This window comes from Danio rerio, chromosome 18 (assembly GCF_052040795.2).
Source record: "Danio rerio strain M-AB ecotype USA chromosome 18, GRCz13ab, whole genome shotgun sequence".
Classification (NCBI taxonomy): Eukaryota; Metazoa; Chordata; class Actinopteri; order Cypriniformes; family Danionidae; genus Danio; species Danio rerio.
This window is the reverse complement of record NC_141038.1, coordinates 49,677,911-49,698,126: the sequence shown is the minus strand read 5'-3', so window position 1 is coordinate 49,698,126 and position 20,216 is coordinate 49,677,911. Positions and strand designations below refer to the sequence as shown.

Genomic DNA, 20,216 nt, shown 5'->3' with positions numbered 1-20,216 from the left:
GTGTATTTATACATATAAACAAAAGTATGCACTGTACGCATAAAAACATTTATCTTGAATTTGAAATATCATTTGACAACACTACATATTTTATTATATTATAAATAATAATATATATATTTTTCATTTTATTCAATGATTTTATTATTCATTTGAAAAAAATAATCCTGTAAGGTTGTTTTATGCATTATAAAAATCACCATCAAATGTGTTGTATAAGTCATAATAGCTTTTAATTATTTGTCAACACATACGCACACACTTATGCACACCAATTAGAGCCTTCATGCACTCAGATCAAAGTCTCCATCATAAAAATGTTCATTTCCCCACCTTGCTGAATTCCTTCTGTGGAAATCAGTGCCTGGACTAGGCTTATACTTTACAGCACAGCAAAAGTATCATTACATATACCAAATCAGCAGCTTCTGGACCTAAAAAGAGAGGAAAATAGGCAGAAAAATGAATTTATGGAGGAAAATGAGAAGGTCAGACTGGGTCTTTCCCACCGTTTTACTTTCTCTTTATGGTTTCTTTGCCAACTGCAGACCTGCAGAGCCTTTTCTCACACCGTATTTAGTGGGACCCAAAAACATCTCGGAGGAAGTGGTGTGTATTTCTCTCTCTCTTTTTTTTTTTTTTTTCATTTTTATAGTGACATAGAAGTCAATAGCCTATATAGAGATTGTTTCGGGCTCCAACAGATAATAATAACACTCTAAGAAAGGTAAAAATAGCAGTCAGTGCTGTGTGTTAATATGAAGGAATTTTCTTTATTGATTTTTTTTCACAGGTTTTTTCATTTGCGCATTGCTTTGTGCTTTAGGGTTGAAATGATACTGGTAATTTTCTGCAAGGATATTATTATTTTCATTATCTCAAAGTGAGAAACAAGTGCTAATGGTACTATTATACTGCATAATCTACTGAGCCTTTAGTACAAATGCTCTCATTACAATGCAAATTAATGAATAATGAATGTTTATAAGGATAATATACACTTCGAGATAAGTTTTGCTAATGTTTTTGATTAAAAGATGTCATTATGCGTTAAGTAAAAACAGTAATATTGTGAAAAAAAGATTTTAGTTAAATAAATTATTTTTGAAAACTAAAATATTTTAGATGTCTCCTCAGTAATTTTAAAACGTAATCTATTTCTGATTTAAAACCAAATTTTGAGCCTCATTACTCCAGTCCTGCTGCTATTATTTATTATTGATTTATCACACCATTTCCAGCCGCGATATACTTGTATTATCGATACTCTATCACTCTAGTATCATGCACAAAATGTAAAAAAGATCTAATTGAATTCATCACTCTTGCACTGCAGCCGTTTACCACTTTGGCTTTTGGCTGGCCTAAATAAGTGTCTTAGATTTACAGAAAAATAATTTGACTTTTTTTATGGTTAAATGTAATTTGTGCTAATATTGGGATGCTGCTGCTTTGACTAATTTAGAGATGTGACCTTTTTAGCCACAAACTGCTCTGTTTTACAGCAGCATTTTCAAGTTTTTTTTTACTTGTTGCGATTCTATAAAATGTGCTGTTTATTAAAGAAATACATCTGAATTTTTATCCATTTTTCTTCTTCATTCACATATATTGTGATAAATCGTAAATAGATATATCGTAGATATATATATATATATATATATATATATATATATATATATATATATATATATATATATATATATATATAAATTATTAGGGTCTAATGAATCCTTGATGAAGGTTTTTTTACCACAACAATGACATTTGTCAGAAATATTACTTGAGCTGCAAATCATTAATTTTCAAAGGATCATCTGACACTGAAGACTGGTGTTATGATGCTGAAAAATCACAGAAATAAACTGCTTTTAAATTAAAGTAGCATAGAAAGCATTTTTTAAGCGAAATAATATTCCACAATATTTCTGTTCTGTTTTGGCGGTTCATTCCGCAGTGGTGACGCCTGATGAAGAAGGGAATAAGCTTAAGGAACGTGAATGAGGGACTTTTAATACTTTTATTTGATTTTTTATTAAATAAACACAGCACTGGAAAACAGAAGAAATGTCTTTTTTTTTTTTAATTACTTAATCATAATGTTTCATGGGCTTGACAGGTTTCATATAGGAGCTCTTAAATTATATTGAAATTATAGCGCTTAAAATATTTCTTTATCCAAGTCATTTTCCAGTAGCATACACTAAAATAAATTGCTGTAAAATTTACATTATTACTGGCAATTTTGGTTGCGCTGTAAATTAGCATTTACAATTGAGCTGTAGTTTTACAATTGTTAATTTATAATGAGCTTGTAAAATTTGCAGTTATAATATGGTAAAAATTGCCAGTAATACTGTAAAATTTACAAGTGCACTGTAAATTAACAATAACAACTGTGCTGTAAAACTACAGCACAATTGTAATTGTTAATTTACAGTGTGCTTATAAAATTTGCAGGTATAATGCTGTAAACATCTGTGGTAATACTGTAAAAATTGCCAGTAATTCTGTAAAATTTACAAGCGCGCTGCAAATTAACAATTACAACTGTGCTGTAGTTTTACAACACTGTTGTAATATTTATTTTGCAGTGTGCTTGTAAAATTTGCCAGTATAATACTGTAATAATGAGTGGTAATACTGTAAAAATTGCCGGTAATACTATAAAAAAAATTGCCAGTAATGCTGTAAAATTTACAAGTGCACTATAAATTAACAATTACAGTTGTACTGTAGTTTTACAGCACAGTTGTATTATTTCTTTTGCAGTGCGCTTGTAAAAATTGCAAGTATGTTACTGTAAAAATTGCCAGTAATATTGTAAATTTACAAGCACACTGTAAAATAATAATTACAATTTTTCTGTAAAAGTACATTAATTATTATTTATTAATATGTAATTATTCCTTTACAATGCACATGTAAATTTTACAGCATTTTTTACAGTCTACGGTCTAAAACTAGCGCCCCAAAAATTGTCACCTGCATTCTCTAATGACTACATCTTTATGCTAATAACGTCTCACACACAATTGAATCTCACGAATTAGCTGTAGGCTACTGATTTCAAATCATTTACACTGCCATTTCTAATTTATCTCACCAAAGACTCTTCTTTCCTCTGATGCAGGTAACAAACTACCTGTTTCCCATCTGGACGTACTCCTACCTGTCCCTGCTCTGCCCAGTCTTCCTACTGACAGATTTGCTCAGATACAAACCTCTGATTGTAGCTCAAGGCCTTTTTCTGGTCACAAATTACATCATTTTGAGCTTTGCCAACAGCTTACCTGCTCTGACCTACCTGCAGTTTAACTTTGCCGTGGTCACGTCCACCGAAGTGGCCTACTTTTCTTATATCTACAGCGTTATTCCTCCTGAACGCTACCAGCGGGCCACAGGGTATGTGCGCAGTGCTATGCTAGCCGGGTATACATTTGGAGCCATATTAGGGCAGATGCTAATATCCTTAGCCAACACAAGCTACTTCCATGTAAACACTGTTACTTTGAGTCTAATGATAGTGGCTTTGTGTATTTCTTTGAGCCTCCCAATGCCTCAGCATGGAGTGTTTTTTAAGAAAAAGCAAGTGGAGGTGTCTATGGACACGATGAATGAGGTTGCAGATGGAGGTTCTAGTAGGGATCTAGAGAAAGAGGTTACAGGAAGATCTGTGAAAATCTGCGAATACATTAAAACATCAGGAAAACAGATGTGGGAGAGTCTGAAGGAGTCATATTCATCCAGAAGGCTGGTGCAGTGGTCGCTCTGGTGGGCTTTGGCTACTGCGGGTTACGGGCAGGTTTTTAATTACGTCCAGCTGATGTGGGACCACATTGAGCCCTCCAGCACATCTTCAGTGTATAATGGTGGAGTAGAGGCCGTCTGCGCACTTGTAGGTGAGGCATGTACTGGAATATTTGCGTGAGTGTATCTGATAAAAACACTAAAAACTAATGATTTATAAATCATAAACACTATCAAAAGAGTAATAAATCCATCATCTGCCTATTGATATGCCTAGCTCAGAATAGTTTTTATCATCTGAGATTTTACCCACATGAAAAAGTACTGTAGTAGTAAATACTATAGTGTTTTTGTGATAGATAGATAGATAGATAGATAGATAGATAGATAGATAGATAGATAGATAGATAGATAGATAGATAGATAGATAGATAGATAGATAGATAGATAGATAGATAGATAGATAGATAGATAGATAGATAGATAGATAGAAATCTTGTGACATACACTCTCTGGCCACTTTATTAGGTACACCTTAATTTTGCCTTCAGAACTGCCTTAATCCTTTGTGGCATAGATTCAACAAGGTACTGGAAATATTCCTCTGAGATTTTTCTCCATATTGACCAAAGGTGCTCTATTGGATTGAGCACTGGTGACTGTGGAGGCCATTTGAGTACAGTGAACTCATTGTCATGTTCAAGAAATCAGTCTGATATGATTTACACCTCATGACATGGTGCGTTATCCTGCTGGAGGTAGCCATCAGAAGATGAGTACACTGTGGTCATAAAGGGATGGACATGGTCAGCAACAATACTCAGGTAGGCTGTGGCATTGACACGATGCTCTGACTAAATGGCCCAAAGTGTCCCAAGAGAATATCCCCCACTCATTACACCACTACCAACAGCCTAAACAGTTGATAAAAGGCAGGATGGATCCATGCTTTCAAATTGTTGATGCCAAATTCTGACCCTACTATCCGAATGTCGCAGCAGAAATGGAGACTCATCATACCAGGCAACATTTTTCCAATCTTTTATTGTCCAATTTTGGTGAGCCTGTGCAAATTGTAGCCTCAGTTTCCTGTTCTTAGCTGACAGGAGCGGCACCCGGTGTGGTCTTCTGCTGCTGTAGCCCATCTGCCTCAGGGTTGGACATGTTGTGTGTTCAGAGATGCTCCTCTGCAGACCTCGGTTGTAACAGGTGATTATTTGAGTTACTGTTGTCTTTCTATCAGCTTTAACCAGTCTGGCCATTCTCCTCTGACATCAACAAGGCGTATGCGCCCACTGAACTGCCGCTCACGGGATATTTTCACCTTTTCAGACCATTCCCAAACCCTACAGATGGTTGTGCGTAAAAATCCCAGTGGATCAGCAGTTTCTAAAACACTCAGACAAGCCTATCTAGCATTAACCGTGCCACCATCAAAGTCACTTAAATCACCTTTCTTCCTCATTCTGATGCTCGGTTTGAACTGCAGCAGATCGTCTTGACCATGTCTACATGCCTAAATGCATTGAGTTGCTGCCATGTGATTGGCTGATTAGAAATTTGCATTAACAAGCAGTTGGACAGGTGTACCTAATTTAGTGGCCAGTGAGTGTATTTATCTGAGTAAAACGGCATAGTGAGTAAATTTTCATTTTTGGGTAAACTATCCTTTTAAAATGATAAGTTGAGAATATTGGAACTGTGAGGTTGACTTAATTTTTATAATTGTGCACAGTTCATTTACTTGTAATCATTTTAAGGCCGCAACAGGTTTATGCAGTCAACTAAATGCGTTTTACAGTAAACCTATAGTGTACACTTGTTCGCAGAATGCAAGTTTCTATTGTTTATAAACTCACTGCACAAATGGAGTTGTGGAGTTTGATACTAAAATTGCTTTAATCTGCCTACAGTGCTGCTTTAAAGTCTCAAATCAGCAACATAACAGACTATAAAATCAAATCACAGACTTTGGCTTGAATCGCACTGACCTTTGTTGCAATTGTTACTTTATTTTGACCAATTCTGCAGCTGCATTTATGTATTTATTTAATTTCAAGGGATAGTTCACCCTAAAATCAAAATGTACACACCATTTACTGTCCTTCAAGCGGTTCAGAACATTTATGAGTTCATTTTTCTCTTGAATATCAAAAAGATATTTTGAAGAAACCTGTAATCATCGACTTGCATAGTAAAAAATCAAATACCGTGGAACTCAATGGTTACCAGCTTTAACATTTCACAAAATATCTTCTTTTGTGTTCAACACAAATAAAGAAAGTCTAACCGGTTTGGGGAAAAAATGAAGGATGAGTAATTGATGACAGAATCTTCATTTTTGCGTGAGCTGTCTCTTTAATTTTACATATAATTCAGCTTTTTATATTATAAACCTCCATATGGGAAGCCAGTCAAACCAATCCAGCTTTATCATCATATGCGTCAAGCAGAAGCTCTCTAAATCGTAATTGTTATGCTATTTGCATAGGAATTCAGCATCTCAGTATGTGTGGAGGAAGCCAATTTAAGCAATTACATCAGTAGGGGTTTTAGTGACTAGTCACTTTAATTACAAAAGAAGAAAACATCTCTCAGTTTTGATGCTTGGCAAGAACTTTTCAACAAAAGCAACACAGAACGCCATACAAATGAAGTCTGAATGCATGCTCTGCTTTAATTGTTGCCTTCCACTGTGGATCTGTTTTGTTGGTGATGCTGTGATTGCTGGTTTCAGGTGCCGCCGCAGCCTTCTCTGTGGGTTATATCCAGGTACAGTGGGGCGTTTGGGGTGAGCTCTCTCTGGGTGTTTTCTCTGCAGTCGGTGCCGGGTGTGTGTTTCTTATGGGTCTCACCAACAGCATCTGGCTGAGTTACGCAGGCTACGCCATCTTTAAAGCCTCATACATGTTCCTCATCACCATCACAATGTAAGTCAATCAGTTTTTTCAGAATAGTTCACCCAAAATGGAAATTCTGTCATAATTTACTCTCAATTTCACTGTAAAAAAAAATTGAATCAACTTAATGCACAGCTCGTTTGAGTTTATGCAACTTTAAACTCAAGTACTAGCCACAGCCATATCACCCTGCAGCCCAAGACCGGTTACTCACTGAACCTAAGCAGGGCTGAGCCTGGTTAGTACCTGGATGGGATACCACTAGGGAACACTAGGTTTCTGTTGGAAGTGGTGTTAGTGAGGCCAGCAGGGGGCGCTAAACCTGCGGTCTATGTGAGTCCTAATGCCCCAGTAAAAGTGAAGGGGACACTACACTGTCAGTGGGCGCCGTCTTTCGAATGAGACGTTAAACTGAGGTCCTGACTCTCTGTGGTCATTAAAAATCCCATGGCACTTCTCGTGAAAGAGCAGGGGTGTAACCCCAGTGTCCTGGCCAAAGTCCCTCTATCGGCCCTTACAATCATGGCCTCCCAATCATCCCCTTCTACCGAATTGGCTCTATCACTGTCACTTCACTCCACCAATAGCTGGTGTGTGGTGAGCGCTCTGGCGCTGTTGTCCTGTGGCTGCCGTCGCATCATCCAAGTGGATGCTGCACACTGGTGGTGGTGTGGAGAGACCCCCCTCATGATTGTGAAGCGCTTTGGGTGTATGGCCATCCACAATAAATGTGCTATATAAATACACACATTACATTACTGCACTTGACTTGATTTAACTTGAGTCGGCTCATTAATATCTGCAGCAAGTTGTTTTACAATTTTAGGTTAACTTTTTTCCAGTAACCTTTATGAATTTCTTTCTTCAACTAAACACAAAAGAAGATATTCTGTTGGAAGAAAGAAAGCTGGAAATCTGTAACCATTGACTTCATTAGTATTTGTATTTCCAACTCAATCTCACAGCAATTCGTAACTTTTTAATTTAGTGGCTAATTTAGTACGATTTGCTCATCCCCCAAAGACGATTGGGGTTAGGGGTGGGGTTGGAAGCCATGCCTCTTTTTTAAAATTGTATATTTTCGTACGACTGAACTCTGAGGAATTAGCCACTAAACTGACAAAACGTTAAATACTTACAATTCCTCGTAAGATCAGGCTGGTTTTTCTTATAGAAAGTCCACGGTTACAGGTTTTCAGCTTTTTTTTTTCAAAATATTTTCAACACTCGTAAAGGGTTTAAACCACCTGAGAATAAATACTAAGAAAATTTTCATTTTTAGCTAAACTCTCCCTTTAATGTTATATATTAGGGACCGAGCACCCTATTGGAATTGCTCGGTTTAATATTATTGTTACTTTTATTCGCTGGAATGAATCGTGATTTTGAGGGACTAAACATGCCCAAAAACTCAAAACTTTGCGCACGCCCCAGAAGTGCCGAAAATTTACGTTAGTTTTAGGTTTCGGAAGTGGGTGTGGTATAATGACTCAACAGCGCCACCTATGTGTTTTTGACTGGCCCCCGAGCTATGACATACGCACACATATGAAAATTGGCACACACATCAAACATGCCAATACAAAAAAGTCTCTTAAAGCAAAATCTCAAATCCAACAGGAATTCAGATATTTTTAAGTTCCTGTGCCAAAAAAGTGCAGTTTTGCCATTTCCAGGGGTTGTATTTTAACAGACTCCTCCTAGTGATTTTATTGTTATCATTATTAATATTTACATCATCATTACCGTATATGCAAATAATTTATTAATAATATTATTAAATTTAAAATTATTAAAAAGGTTCTATGATGTACTAACAAATTGGTAAAACCTATGGTTAGAAGGAAAGTTGGCAAGTATTAAGATGTAAAATGACAAAAGTATTTTTAAAATATCATAAAAAATGATTATATGCCTGACAAGATTAAACATTTCCCAAATGATGTTTATCAAAGCAAAGAAATTTTCACAGTATGTCTGATCATATTTTTTTCTTCTGGAGAATGTCTTATTTGTTTCATTTTGGCTAAAATAAAAACTGTTTTTATTTAAAAAAAAAAAAAAAAACATTTTAAGGTCAAAATTATTAGCCCCTTTAAGCTATATTTTTTTAGATAGTCTACAGAATACCCATCGATATACAATAACCTGCCTAGTTAACCTAATTACCCTGGTTAAGCTAAATGTCACTTTAAGCTGTAATGAAGTGTCTTGAAAAATATCTAGTAAAATATTGTTTACTGTCATCATGACAAAGATAAAATAAATCAGTTATTAGAAATGAGTTATTAAAACTATAATGTTTAGAAATGTGCTGAAAAAGTGTTCTTTCCTTTAAACAGAAATTGGGGAGAGAAATAATAATTCAGAAAGTTTAATAATTCAGACATCAACTGTATATATGTATTATTATTAGGCTGGCTTGAGAAACAATCTATCTATCTATCTATCTATCTATCTATCTATCTATCTATCTATCTATCTATCTATCTATCTATCTATCTATCTATCTATCTATCTATCTATCTATCCTTTTCAAACTGCTTCTATCTATCTATCTATCTCTCTCTGTCTGTCTGTCTGTCTGTCTGTCTGTCTGTCTGTCTGTCTGTCTGTCTGTCTGTCTGTCTGTCTGTCTGTCTGTCTGTCTGTCTATCTGTCTGTCTGTCTGTCTATCTATCTATCTATCTATCTATAAACTGTTTTAATCTATCTATCTATCTATCTATCTATCTATCTATCTATCTATCTATCAACTTTTCATCTTTTCATACTTTTTAAAACTGTTTAAACTAAACAAACTATTTCCAACAGACTTTCTCAAGCCAGCCTAAAGTTTGTCTCGACGAACTTTAATAATCTAGTTATTATTATTATTATTATTTGATGCTCATTCCTGCACTGAAAACATGGTGATGGTTATTATGGCTGAATTTAAACAAACAAATTAAGTTAAACATTACTAAATTTAATGTTTAAAATCAGCCCATATAAATTGCAAAAAGAAAAAAAAGTTAAATCCAATTATCCATTATTTCCCAGTGTGTAATGTGCTTGATTTTTTTGTATTTATGACTGTCTGAAATTTGACACCAAAATATTTTGTGTAACTTGTATGACAGTAAAGCAGATTTTTAGATCTGGGCCTGAAATCTGGTTGTTTTGAAACTGAAAAGTTATGAAGACTCCAGACTCGGGCCAGTGTTGTGCTCCACAAGTTTGTCAGACTTGAAATCAACGCTTTTTCTTTCTGTGGAAGGTTTCAGATAGCGGTGAACCTCTCCATGGAATGTTACGCTCTGACTTTTGGCATTAACTCTTTTGTTGCTCTAACTCTTCAAACAATACTTACTGCCATCGTGGTGGACAATACAGCTCTGGGACTGGACATTGCAACACAGGTACACCTCACCACACCGGCATATGAAACAACAGAAGACATTTGCTTTTGAACATTTAAAACTGTTTACATGTGCTTGTTAATATTAGATCTATATCAGGCTTTGGAGAATGCAGATCTCTCTATGTCTCTCTCTGTGTGTGTAATCCATTTAATGAGTTACATTATATTTCATTTTCTCCCTCTAGTTTCTTGTATATGGAGGATACTACAGCATAATCTCTGTACTGTTCCTCATCCAGGGGCTTTACACTGTTTGTAAGCATTTCTGCACGTCTACAGTTACAAACACAGAGGCGCTTACTGTCATCATGGAGGATCAACGGAAATCAGACACAAGTGGAAAACAGGAAACACAATCATCATCATCATCATCATCACTACAAAACAAAGAACAATCCGCGCTACAGGCTTACACTGAAACTGCGCTGTAGTAGGTTGTTGTATGTTGCATGATATATGTATGATTATTATTTATTCATTCAGTAAAACTACTCAAACTCATTCGTTGTTTCCTGTTTAAATCAGCATATTTTCACCAATCGATGAAATAAAACAATAAGATTGCTGCCTGTAAAATTGTTAACATGCTAACGTCGTGTCTAAGGAGTAAAATGGCATGTGTGCGTCGTTCTTATGAACAGAATCAAAAAGCGAAACCGCTAACCAGGACGTCATTTGGACTGGAATATAACACCGGAAGTTTTTGTAACAGGGCGCTAGGAATAGCGGAAGTGGCGTCGACTGTTTGCAATCTGGGATTTGCAGTCGAACAGCTTTGTTTGCAGTAACATTACAAGTGTTCAAATGTATCTACATTACCGGGCTGCTTTTGTTTAGCATGACTATGCTGTGATCATTACAGTTATGTTTTCATAAGCCAACATCACAGTGCAATATAAAACAATACAGATGTTGTTTAATCTTTTAAAATACGTTGTATGAATGAATGCTGAAGTAGACGCATACTATTTATGTCCCTCGGTTAATAAAATAAGCATATAGGCCAGAGGAAGTGCAGAGGTGTTGTAATGTATATTACCTTTCTATAATAAATATTTGGAGATTTTATTTTCGCATAAAGAATCGAGTTTTTTTAGGCAAAAGCGCTACGAAGGAAGAGCGCGATCAGCGGCTGAAAACTACATCTCCCATGATTCCGCGGCGCAGAGTTGCGTAACTTTTGGAACGTCTTCCAGGAGAAACTCTGCGGCCCAGACGATTTGGCTGAAACATCAAACACCTCGATCCTGAATGACACAAAATCCCACAGAGTGGCATATACTCGTCCGTAACAAGGGAATAATCGACCGCGAACACTCGGAGGCTGGCTGTGAACGAGATTCAGGGTGGATTTGAGAACGCAAGATCGCGAGGGCCTATCAAATATGTCCTCTTCCTCGCAGGCATCTTCCAGGCGGCAGTGGTGCTACCTCTGCGACCTGCCGAAGATGCCGTGGGCCATGATCTGGGACTTTAGCGAGGCGGTGTGCAGAGGCTGCGTCAACTACGAGGGCGCGGACCGGATAGAGCTGCTCATCGACACCGCGCGGCAGCTCAAGCGGACACATGTGATGCAGGACGGCAGGTCTCCGGGTCCGCAGCCCGGCGGTAAACACGGTCCTGCGGGTAAGGAGGGTCCTATGGAGGCCGGCAGACCGCCCTCCGAGCGATACGAACGGGGAAGGGGCGAGTATGTGTCCGCCAGGCTGCCCAACGGGCTGCCCAGATTAGAAGACGGAGGTCCGCCTGAGGTTAGTAGGCAGAGCCCTACTGCGAGGAGGACTTTGGTGGGGGCTGTGCCACCCAATTTGATGGCCCAAGGGCTCGTGGGAGCACCTCACGGCCTGCTGACCGCAATGCCCCTTAATCCCCGAGCTGGCAGTGCCGCCTTGACCATTCCTGCCCCCATGCTGAATGAAATCAGCAAAAGACAGGCCCTGAGCATGGGGTTGAGTGTGGGTGTGCCGTCTTTCATGGCCCCCGAGTTCGAAAAGGAGTTCAAGGAGAAGCAGAGGAATGCTGAAGCCCTGGCAGAGCTCTCTGAAAGCGTGCGCAACCGGGCAGACGACTGGGCAGGACGCCCTAAACCCATGCGGGATGCCCTGCACACCCTATCTGGCTGCACCCCGTTCAATGTCCGCTTCAAGAAGGACCACGGCCTGGTGGGAAGGGTTTTCGCGTTTGACGCCAAGCTGATGGTGGAGTTTGAGCTGAAGATCTTCATCGAGTACCCGTGCGGCTCTGGTAATGTGTTTCCCAGCATACTGGCACTGGTCAAGCATATGTTCCACGACTCTCAGAAAGACACCGGCAAGGTCATTAATTCAGGCTACAAGTATGTTGAGTATGAAAAAAGGCATGGCACCGGTGACTGGCGCCTCTTGTCAGAGCTCCTCAGCGATGCAGTGCGGGCATTCAAAGAAATGCCAGCCCCAGATGCCCTCCCACAGCCGTACCTGGATGCCAGCTGCTCCATGCTGCCCACTGCTCTCTGCCACATCGGCCGCCCAACACAACCCAGAGTACGCAGACGCAAAGCATCACCTGACCCAGACGGCGCAGAGAGGATGAGCTCTGAGGAGCTGCGGCAGCACTGGCCGCTCAGTGCGTATCCTGGCATTCCCGGGCACATGCCAGCCACCTCACTAGCCAGCGCAGGACAGGCTCCAGAGGGCCACGGTAGTGACCCGTCACCCATCACAGCGCTCATGAGTGTGGCTGACAATGTTGGCACTGCCTCCTCGAAAGATGGTCCAGGCAGCAGCGGGCACTCTGCCAATGCAGGCCGGCAGAACAGCACCAGTCCTTCACCTGGTGGTGGTCAGCGGAGACTGGCGTCCCGAAATGGAGAACCGTCTGCTGGCAGCAGCACAGGAGGCCCGGCCACCGTCACTGACCAGAGTGCAGTTATGGGGGGTGAGGGTTCAGCTGGCGGTGGCGGTGCCCCTCTGTGCTGCACCATATGCCAGGAGCGTCTGGAGGACACCCACTTCGTCCAGTGTCCATCAGTGGCCGGGCATAAGTTCTGCTTCCCCTGCACCCGGGACTTCATCCGCAGACAGGGCCCAGGGAGTGAGGTGTACTGCCCCAGTGGAGAGAAGTGCCCTCTCGTGGGCTCCAACGTGCCGTGGGCCTTCATGCAGGGCGAGATCTCCACAATCCTGGCCGGTGATGTGAAGGTGAAGAAGGAAAGAGACCCCTAACGCCACCAGCAGGTTTGACTCCATGGCTTTATCCCTAAAGCATGCATGAAATTGAATGGGGGAACATTTATTTTCCAATTTAAAGTCTTGTTTTGAACTACAAATTAATTTGTTCCACAACACTGATGATGATAAATGTAGCAGCAAGTCCTAGATTTACATTCAACATTTAATCCAAAGTGAAATGACGACATTAAAAACAATCAAAATGACGAGACATGCAAATAATTAGACAACTTCTAGTTAGTTTAGATATAAAAGAGAAAGAAGAGAGAGATAAAGAAAGATATTTTAGTTTGTTTTGAGTTTAAAAGTGTAAATAAAATGGAAATGCACAACTGAAAGGAGATTGCTAGTGTTAGAAGATCAAGGTAAAAAGTAAAGCGAGTTTAATAAAAATATAAAGTAGCTTAAAATAGCAAACGAGAGGAAATAGATAAAAGTGCTGCTATTATAAAGGCAGAGCAGTGTTTAATGCCAACTAAACAGTAGAAGATTAAACAATAGAAAAGTTAAGCGTTCAAATTGATATAGAGTTGAAAGTGAAAACAGAGTGTTAATGTTGGTCAAATGTCACCAAAAAATCGTACATCTTTAGCTCATATAAATCATCCTAATAGAATGATTTCTAAACGATCCCAGTGATCACATACATAATAAAAGTTTGTGTTTACGTATTATGTGTGTGTATCATGTGTATATAAATGCACGCATGTAATATAAAAATATTTACTTGTGAGCAATTCCAGTGTTATGGATGTGACATCTGCAGTAAAAACTCAAAACAAAAATTCACTGGAAAGTATATGATGGCATCATATTGAAACTTTTGTTTGTATTTTCCAGAACAGCTCGCCACAGAGTTAAGGGACCAGAAAAATATCAATCTGTAAACATGTTTTGTACATTAAATGAGGAGAATAAACATACGTTATGGATGTGACAAAAAAAAAGTCTGCGGGTTTACAGTACACAACATACTTTGTAGAAATTCTGTAAATTAAACTGCACAACTCAAAAGAAACAATGCTAATCAAAAAGATATAAGTTGACTCTCTAAAAATAATTTTTAAAAATTTGGTTTTATTTAATTTAATATTTTCACATTTATGAGGAAAAGGTGTCGTTATGGATGTGACATTTCTCCGTTATGGATGTGACGGATGTGTAATTGCCACTTGTGCGACTTTGCTAAATCAAATAGAATAGTTTGAAAACACTGACAGATTCATTCTTGAGTATTTCTAAAGTGCTGTAAAATACTTGCTTACACAAAAAACCCAGAAACAGTTTCCGTATTTTGGTGAAAACGTAATTTTTCTCATGGCAAGGTTGACATTTGCACGAAATAACTCTTGTACATTAATATTTATAACTAGTTTTGTTATATTAGTGCTCAGCATAATTAAGTACACCCCATTTTTTTTTTTTTAAAATGAATCTTTTTTTTTTATTAAGTCCTCAGTGAATGTAGGCAATGTATTTTGGTGCATTTGTGTAAAACAGATTTATTAAACAGATGTATTTATTCAAATAATATTTTAGTCACCAAACATGTTTATGAATTGTAAGATAATACAATTAAATTCAAGCAAATATTGTAAGAAGAACTACAACCTACAAAATTTTAACTTAATTTTCACTTTTTTTTTTTTTTTGTTTCTCTTGATTTTCCCTCCTTTTTTGTAATTGTGTAAAATATTTTCTATAACATACATTTGGGTGTACTAGTCTTTTGAACGTTATTGTAAGGTATTTTGTTAGATAAGCTCCAGATTTGGCTTCAGAACTCACTAATCTAATTATTTATGACTTTACAAATATAATATTGTATAGCTTCCTATTAAAAATATACATTTAGAAGATGGATTTGTGAGGGGTGTAATTATATATGCTGAGCGCTGTAGGTTAGATATTAAAGAAACAGAAGAGAGATATAAAGGAAGTTATTTTAGTTCATTTTGAGTTTAAATAATATAGACATAAAATGCAATACACAACAAAAAAAGGGTCCTTTTAGTGGTAGAAGATTAAAGTAAATAGTAAAGTGAAGAAATAAGTAAAAAATGATTTATAAAGTAGCATAAAAGTGTATCAAAATATGCAGAATAGATGAAAGTGTGGGTATTATAAAGTCGAAGCAATATTGTATACCGAAATATCGTAGAAGCTCAAACTGAATAAAAAAAGTTGAGTTAAAATTTGAGTAAATTTGAGTTCGAGTGCTAATAATAAGTAGAGCTTTGGCAAAAAAAAATCATCATCTTCAGTGATCTTTAGTCCAAATCATCCGATTAGAATGATTACTGAAGCATCTGAGTGATCACATAAAAAGTAAATGTTTGTATTTACATATTATGTGTGTGTGTATTATGTACAAATGCACATACAATTTCTAAATATTTACTTGTATATTAATAAGGGCTGCATGATATTGGAAAAATCTGACATTGTGATATTTTGTTTTGCTATATATATATATATATATAGAGAGAGAGAGAGAGAGAGAGAAAGGAGAGAGTTGAAGTCAAAATTACTAGCCCTCCTTTGAATTTATTATTATTATTTTAACATTTCCCAAATGATATTTAACAAAGCAAGGACATTTTCACAGTAAGCCTGATAATATATATGTATGTATGTATGTATATATTGTGATATAAAAACTATTTCACCAGCTGGCTTGAATAGCTCTATTTGTAAAAAATCATTAAATTAGATTGGTTGGGTTAATTTTGTAAGGGTGTGAATTAAAATATGTGTGAATAAAATTGCAAGAATAATTACAACAGAACAAATAAAAAAGTAAATAAACAGTCATTTTTTTTTTTTTTGGAGAGTTAAACAGTATTCAGATACTGAAATTTAGTCATGTAAAATAACACTGTAAAATTTTAATTGTTTTAATAAATGAGTGAGATTTTTCATTATTAAAGTTACAAATGATTTACGTTATTGTGTCTGAATGCTTTACACTTTCTTGAAATGCCTTTAAAAACACATGAAATTGATAAAGTTTTACTCTGTTGTGGTTATATGTTGTAATGACTCCACAAATCTCATGTACACTCAATTGTTGATTACTTATAATTAAACATTGCAGATCCTGCGATGTGACTATTGCGGACACACATTGCGATAGCGATGCTGAAATGATATATTGTGCAGCTCTAATATTATTGTTTATATATAATGTGTTATAAATATTTTATATATAAAATATATGTATATGCGTACTCCGGGTTCAACACTAAGGATTTTTTCTACTGGCTCGATCGGGCCAATGGTTCAGATTTTTGCTTGCCCTGCGAAAAAATTTACTGGCCCCACCAAAAAAAAAACTACTTTTGAACAGTTGTTTTATAGCACAATAACATTTCACAATTTTACAATATGTATTGTATTTATGATATAATAAATGCAGCCTTGGTGAGCAGGAGAAGCTTGTTTTAAAACATATAACAATCGCACTGACGGGCTTCAAAATTTACCCCTAAGAATTAGGACAGCACCTGCACACGTCATCAAATGTCCTCGCGATCTGATGCTTCATGTGAGATCAGACGATCGCGACTGCTGTAGTTATTCCAGTTGTGTTTTTTATTGGTATTTATCTTCAGGAAATCACTCAAGGCATATAGCATGTTATCATAGCGATCTAATGTGGCAATAAGATCGTAACTGTACTGTGTATTCACACATATTGTGACAAAAATACTAATTTGTGGATCTCATTACTTCCGGGTTCACCAATACTGCCTTTGTGGCAGGTGTATTCTGGGAAATTTTCTTACCCCTTGGTTTCAAGCGTGGTCCTGAAAAAAGTTTTTATTCGAAGGGCAATTCACCCCTTCCCCTTAGCCCTACGCCTTCAAGCTAAAGGGAATTGGGACACCCCTACCCCTTGGCGTGCACGCGCAAAACAAGAGGTAAGGGGAAGGGCTAAAGCCTGCGCACTGTCTCTGTTGGTCCGCATTAACACTTCCGAAACGCTAGTTGGCAGTGAGGTGTAAATGTTCCTCTTTGTCGAGTTTCTTCGCTTCTGTTTTGCTTTTCCTGAACACTTCCTGGTTGTAAAAGTGACTCAAACTTGCTCATTTTGAGGCAGGAACCGGCAGACGTGCAACAACTTTGACTATGAGGTAAACACAAAACAAAACTTTCCATCCGAAGCTCCTTCACAGGACTCCACACTTGTAAACAATCGCTCGCGCCATTCGCGCGGCTCTCGGTCCAGCCCAGACTCGTCAGCGCTACCAAGCCGACCAATCACAGAGCTTGCGCTACGCGTTGTTGCGACGTGTAGTTACATTTTTTGAGAGGTGCACGTCAGTGACGCCGACGGCCACTGCAAAGGGCTATGCGTCAGCGCCGTAGCATACGCCGGTGTATGACGCAGAAGTATAAATCAGCCTTTAGGGGTAGAATTGGGATTAGGCTTTTGTGACAAGGCAGCGCTAGTTCGATCGGGCCAGTAACCATTCTGTACACTGGCCCTGGCCATCGAGCAGTCCTTATTGTCGAGCCCTGAGTACACAAAATATTATGTAAACACAAACTTTTATAAGCAGTTTGTCACAATTAATTTAAAAGCAGCACTACTGAAGACTGAATTGATGCTGAAACATTTGGAACAATTTTTAATTATGGTACAATTTTCAGTTGTAAAGCTTTGAGCTGCCTTTTTTCTGTATTGTAGCTAAAATGAATGCACATTTAATAAGCACAAATTCACAAGAGACATATCATTCTTTATGTCAATAATGCAACATCTGAATGTTAACGTGTATTATTGTCTCCCCAACAGAACTCAAACCTCACCCTGAGGAAGCTGCGATCATAATCCCCGAAGCCGGCCGATGCACTCGAGTGTGCTCAAGAGACGCCGCTGGTTGCCAGATCCTCTTCCTCCCTCTTCTGCCCACCCGCTTTTCCTCCCCTTCACCTTTTCTCTTTCAGTCCGAGACGGAGGAGAACACACAGCCATGATTCTCTTCAGAGATACCCATGTATTAAACCCTCCAGCACTTACTTCTGACTCTTCGTTTGGTCGTGTCGATTCTTACACCGAAAGCCCAGGTTCACATAGATACACCGCGTCGTATTTGCTACGAGAAGAAATACATTTCAAAGGATGAACGATTTGCCAGAATGTTCTTCAAAAAAAAACCACCAGACAGATGCCGATTGTACAGCTTTTGTTTGGATATACGCCATGTCCTTTACAATCACAGAACTGCACCGACTACAGGCTCGCTCTCGTTTTTCCCGCCGCCGCTGTCATCGTCTATGCTGCAGAAAACTGTTTTCCGATAGTCCAGGAATTATTACTAAGTGCTATAAAAGCCCTTCCTTCAGACCGCTTCTTGATACAGCATGTATGATAGATATTTTTATGTTTTTTACTCCGTGTAGATTGTACCAGATTTCTCCCTTTCCATGGTTATAGATGTGCAATCTCTAGATTTGATACTATGTTACTTTGTGTACCACTAAGTCTTTGAATGAATAGAAAAACCAAAGATAGACTCGCTGAATATCGTCGTATCATATGATGCTATAACATATATATATATATATATTTTTGTGGTTAAAATGGTTTTTGTGGCTTTCGTCGGATAACAAGGACAGACGTAGGGAATGTTTTACATTGGGAACGTGTATTTAAACCTATATGGGTAGACACACACACAATAGACTTTTATTCTACGAGTAAGCAGATCACTATATTTTCTATTGTAACCCATTGACTTTTAAATCCTTGGAGGCGACGACTAGTTTAATATTACCACAACAGATCCACTTTTCGTTTTGTTTGTTGTTGTTTTTTTACAAGTATATGGTCCAGATTTTGTTTGATTTTTACATGTCAAAGGTATACCTTGATGAAATTGTTTTAATCTAAATGCTAAAAATATCTTTTAGATACGCGTTCATTATATACTGTGCCCTCAAAAACATATGGACGCTTAACAGATATTCTTTTGGACACGTTTCGTTGGTTCGTTCTCCATATTGTTTTATGACATTGGAAAAAAAATGTATGACTAAATATATAAATGCACAAAAGTACTGTTCTGTAAGACCTTTGTTTAATCGGCTTTTATGTTACAGCTTAAAATTGTATTTAAATTAAAAGATTGACTTTTCACAAACTCTCGAGTCTATTGAGGGCTTCATTTATTTATTTTTAGTCACTTTATTTATCAGGGGTCGCTAAAGCGGAATGATCCGCCAACTTATTGATCGCTATATGGTGAATAAAGCTCGCCTACTAGTCCAGGAGCCAATCATCGATCATTATATGACGAATAAAGCCCACCATGTAGTACAGGAGCCAATTATTGGTCAATATAAGGCGAATAAAGCACACCTTCTAGTACAGGAGCTAATCATCGATCACTATATGGTAAATAAAGCCCGCCTTCTAGTACAGGAGCCAATCATCGATCACTATATGGTAAATAAAGCCCGCCTTCTAGTACAGGAGCCAATCATTGATCACTATATGGTAAATAAAGCCAGCCTTCTAGTACAGGATCCAATCATTGATCGCTATATGGCAAATAAAGCCAGCCTTCTAGTGCAGGTGTCAATCATCGATCGCTATATGGTGAATAAAGCCCGCCTTCCAGTACAAGTGTCAATCATCGACTGTATATGGTGAATAAAGTCCATCTTCTAGTACAGGAGCCAATCATTGATTAATATATGGTTAATAAAGCCCGCCTTTCAGTACAGGAGCCAATCATCGATCACTTCTCCAAAATTGCTAAGCTTAAGATTAAATTTCATATTGGGAATCACCAATAAAATTAAACAACATTGGTGGCCTTAGTTTCATTTCTTAATGTCCAAATCACACAAAATCTGCAGAAACTCACGTCTGGTCTGAGCCCCTCCTGCAGATTATAGTGATCAATAATTGGCTCCTGTACTAGAAGGCGGACTTAAGTCACA

At 37.8% G+C, this 20,216-nt stretch overlaps 2 protein-coding genes across 2 annotated transcripts; both read left to right on the top strand.

The window, feature by feature from the left end:
• The first annotated feature begins 480 nt into the window (after positions 1–480).
• slc19a3b (solute carrier family 19 member 3b) lies at positions 481–10,484 on the top strand. The gene is made up of 5 exons (NM_001044707.1): positions 481–609; positions 3,134–3,902; positions 6,488–6,680; positions 9,910–10,051; positions 10,293–10,484. The coding sequence occupies exons 1-5, from the start codon at positions 481–483 to the stop codon at positions 10,482–10,484; spliced, it is 1,425 nt and encodes a 474-aa protein (NP_001038172.1).
• A 740-nt stretch (positions 10,485–11,224) lies between these two features.
• Positions 11,225–19,411, top strand: irf2bp1 (interferon regulatory factor 2 binding protein 1). Its single transcript, NM_001044354.3, has 2 exons — positions 11,225–13,268; positions 18,064–19,411. The coding sequence occupies exon 1, from the start codon at positions 11,439–11,441 to the stop codon at positions 13,254–13,256; it is 1,818 nt and encodes a 605-aa protein (NP_001037819.3). The 5' UTR covers positions 11,225–11,438; the 3' UTR covers positions 13,257–13,268; positions 18,064–19,411.
• The last annotated feature ends 805 nt before the right edge of the window (positions 19,412–20,216 follow it).

What these genes read in the sequence shown, in the direction of transcription:
- slc19a3b (NM_001044707.1), top strand. Translation starts at nt 481, where the DNA reads ATGAGAAGGTCAGACTGGGTCTTTCCCACCGTTTTACTTTCTCTTTAT. An exon ending in GGCCGTCTGCGCACTTGTAG is followed by an intron (nt 3,903 to 6,487) that starts GTGAGGCATGTA and finishes TGCTGGTTTCAG; the next exon opens with GTGCCGCCGCAGCCTTCTCT. An exon ending in TTCCTCATCACCATCACAAT is followed by an intron (nt 6,681 to 9,909) that starts GTAAGTCAATCA and finishes TTTCTGTGGAAG; the next exon opens with GTTTCAGATAGCGGTGAACC.
- irf2bp1 (NM_001044354.3), top strand. Translation starts at nt 11,439, where the DNA reads ATGTCCTCTTCCTCGCAGGCATCTTCCAGGCGGCAGTGGTGCTACCTC.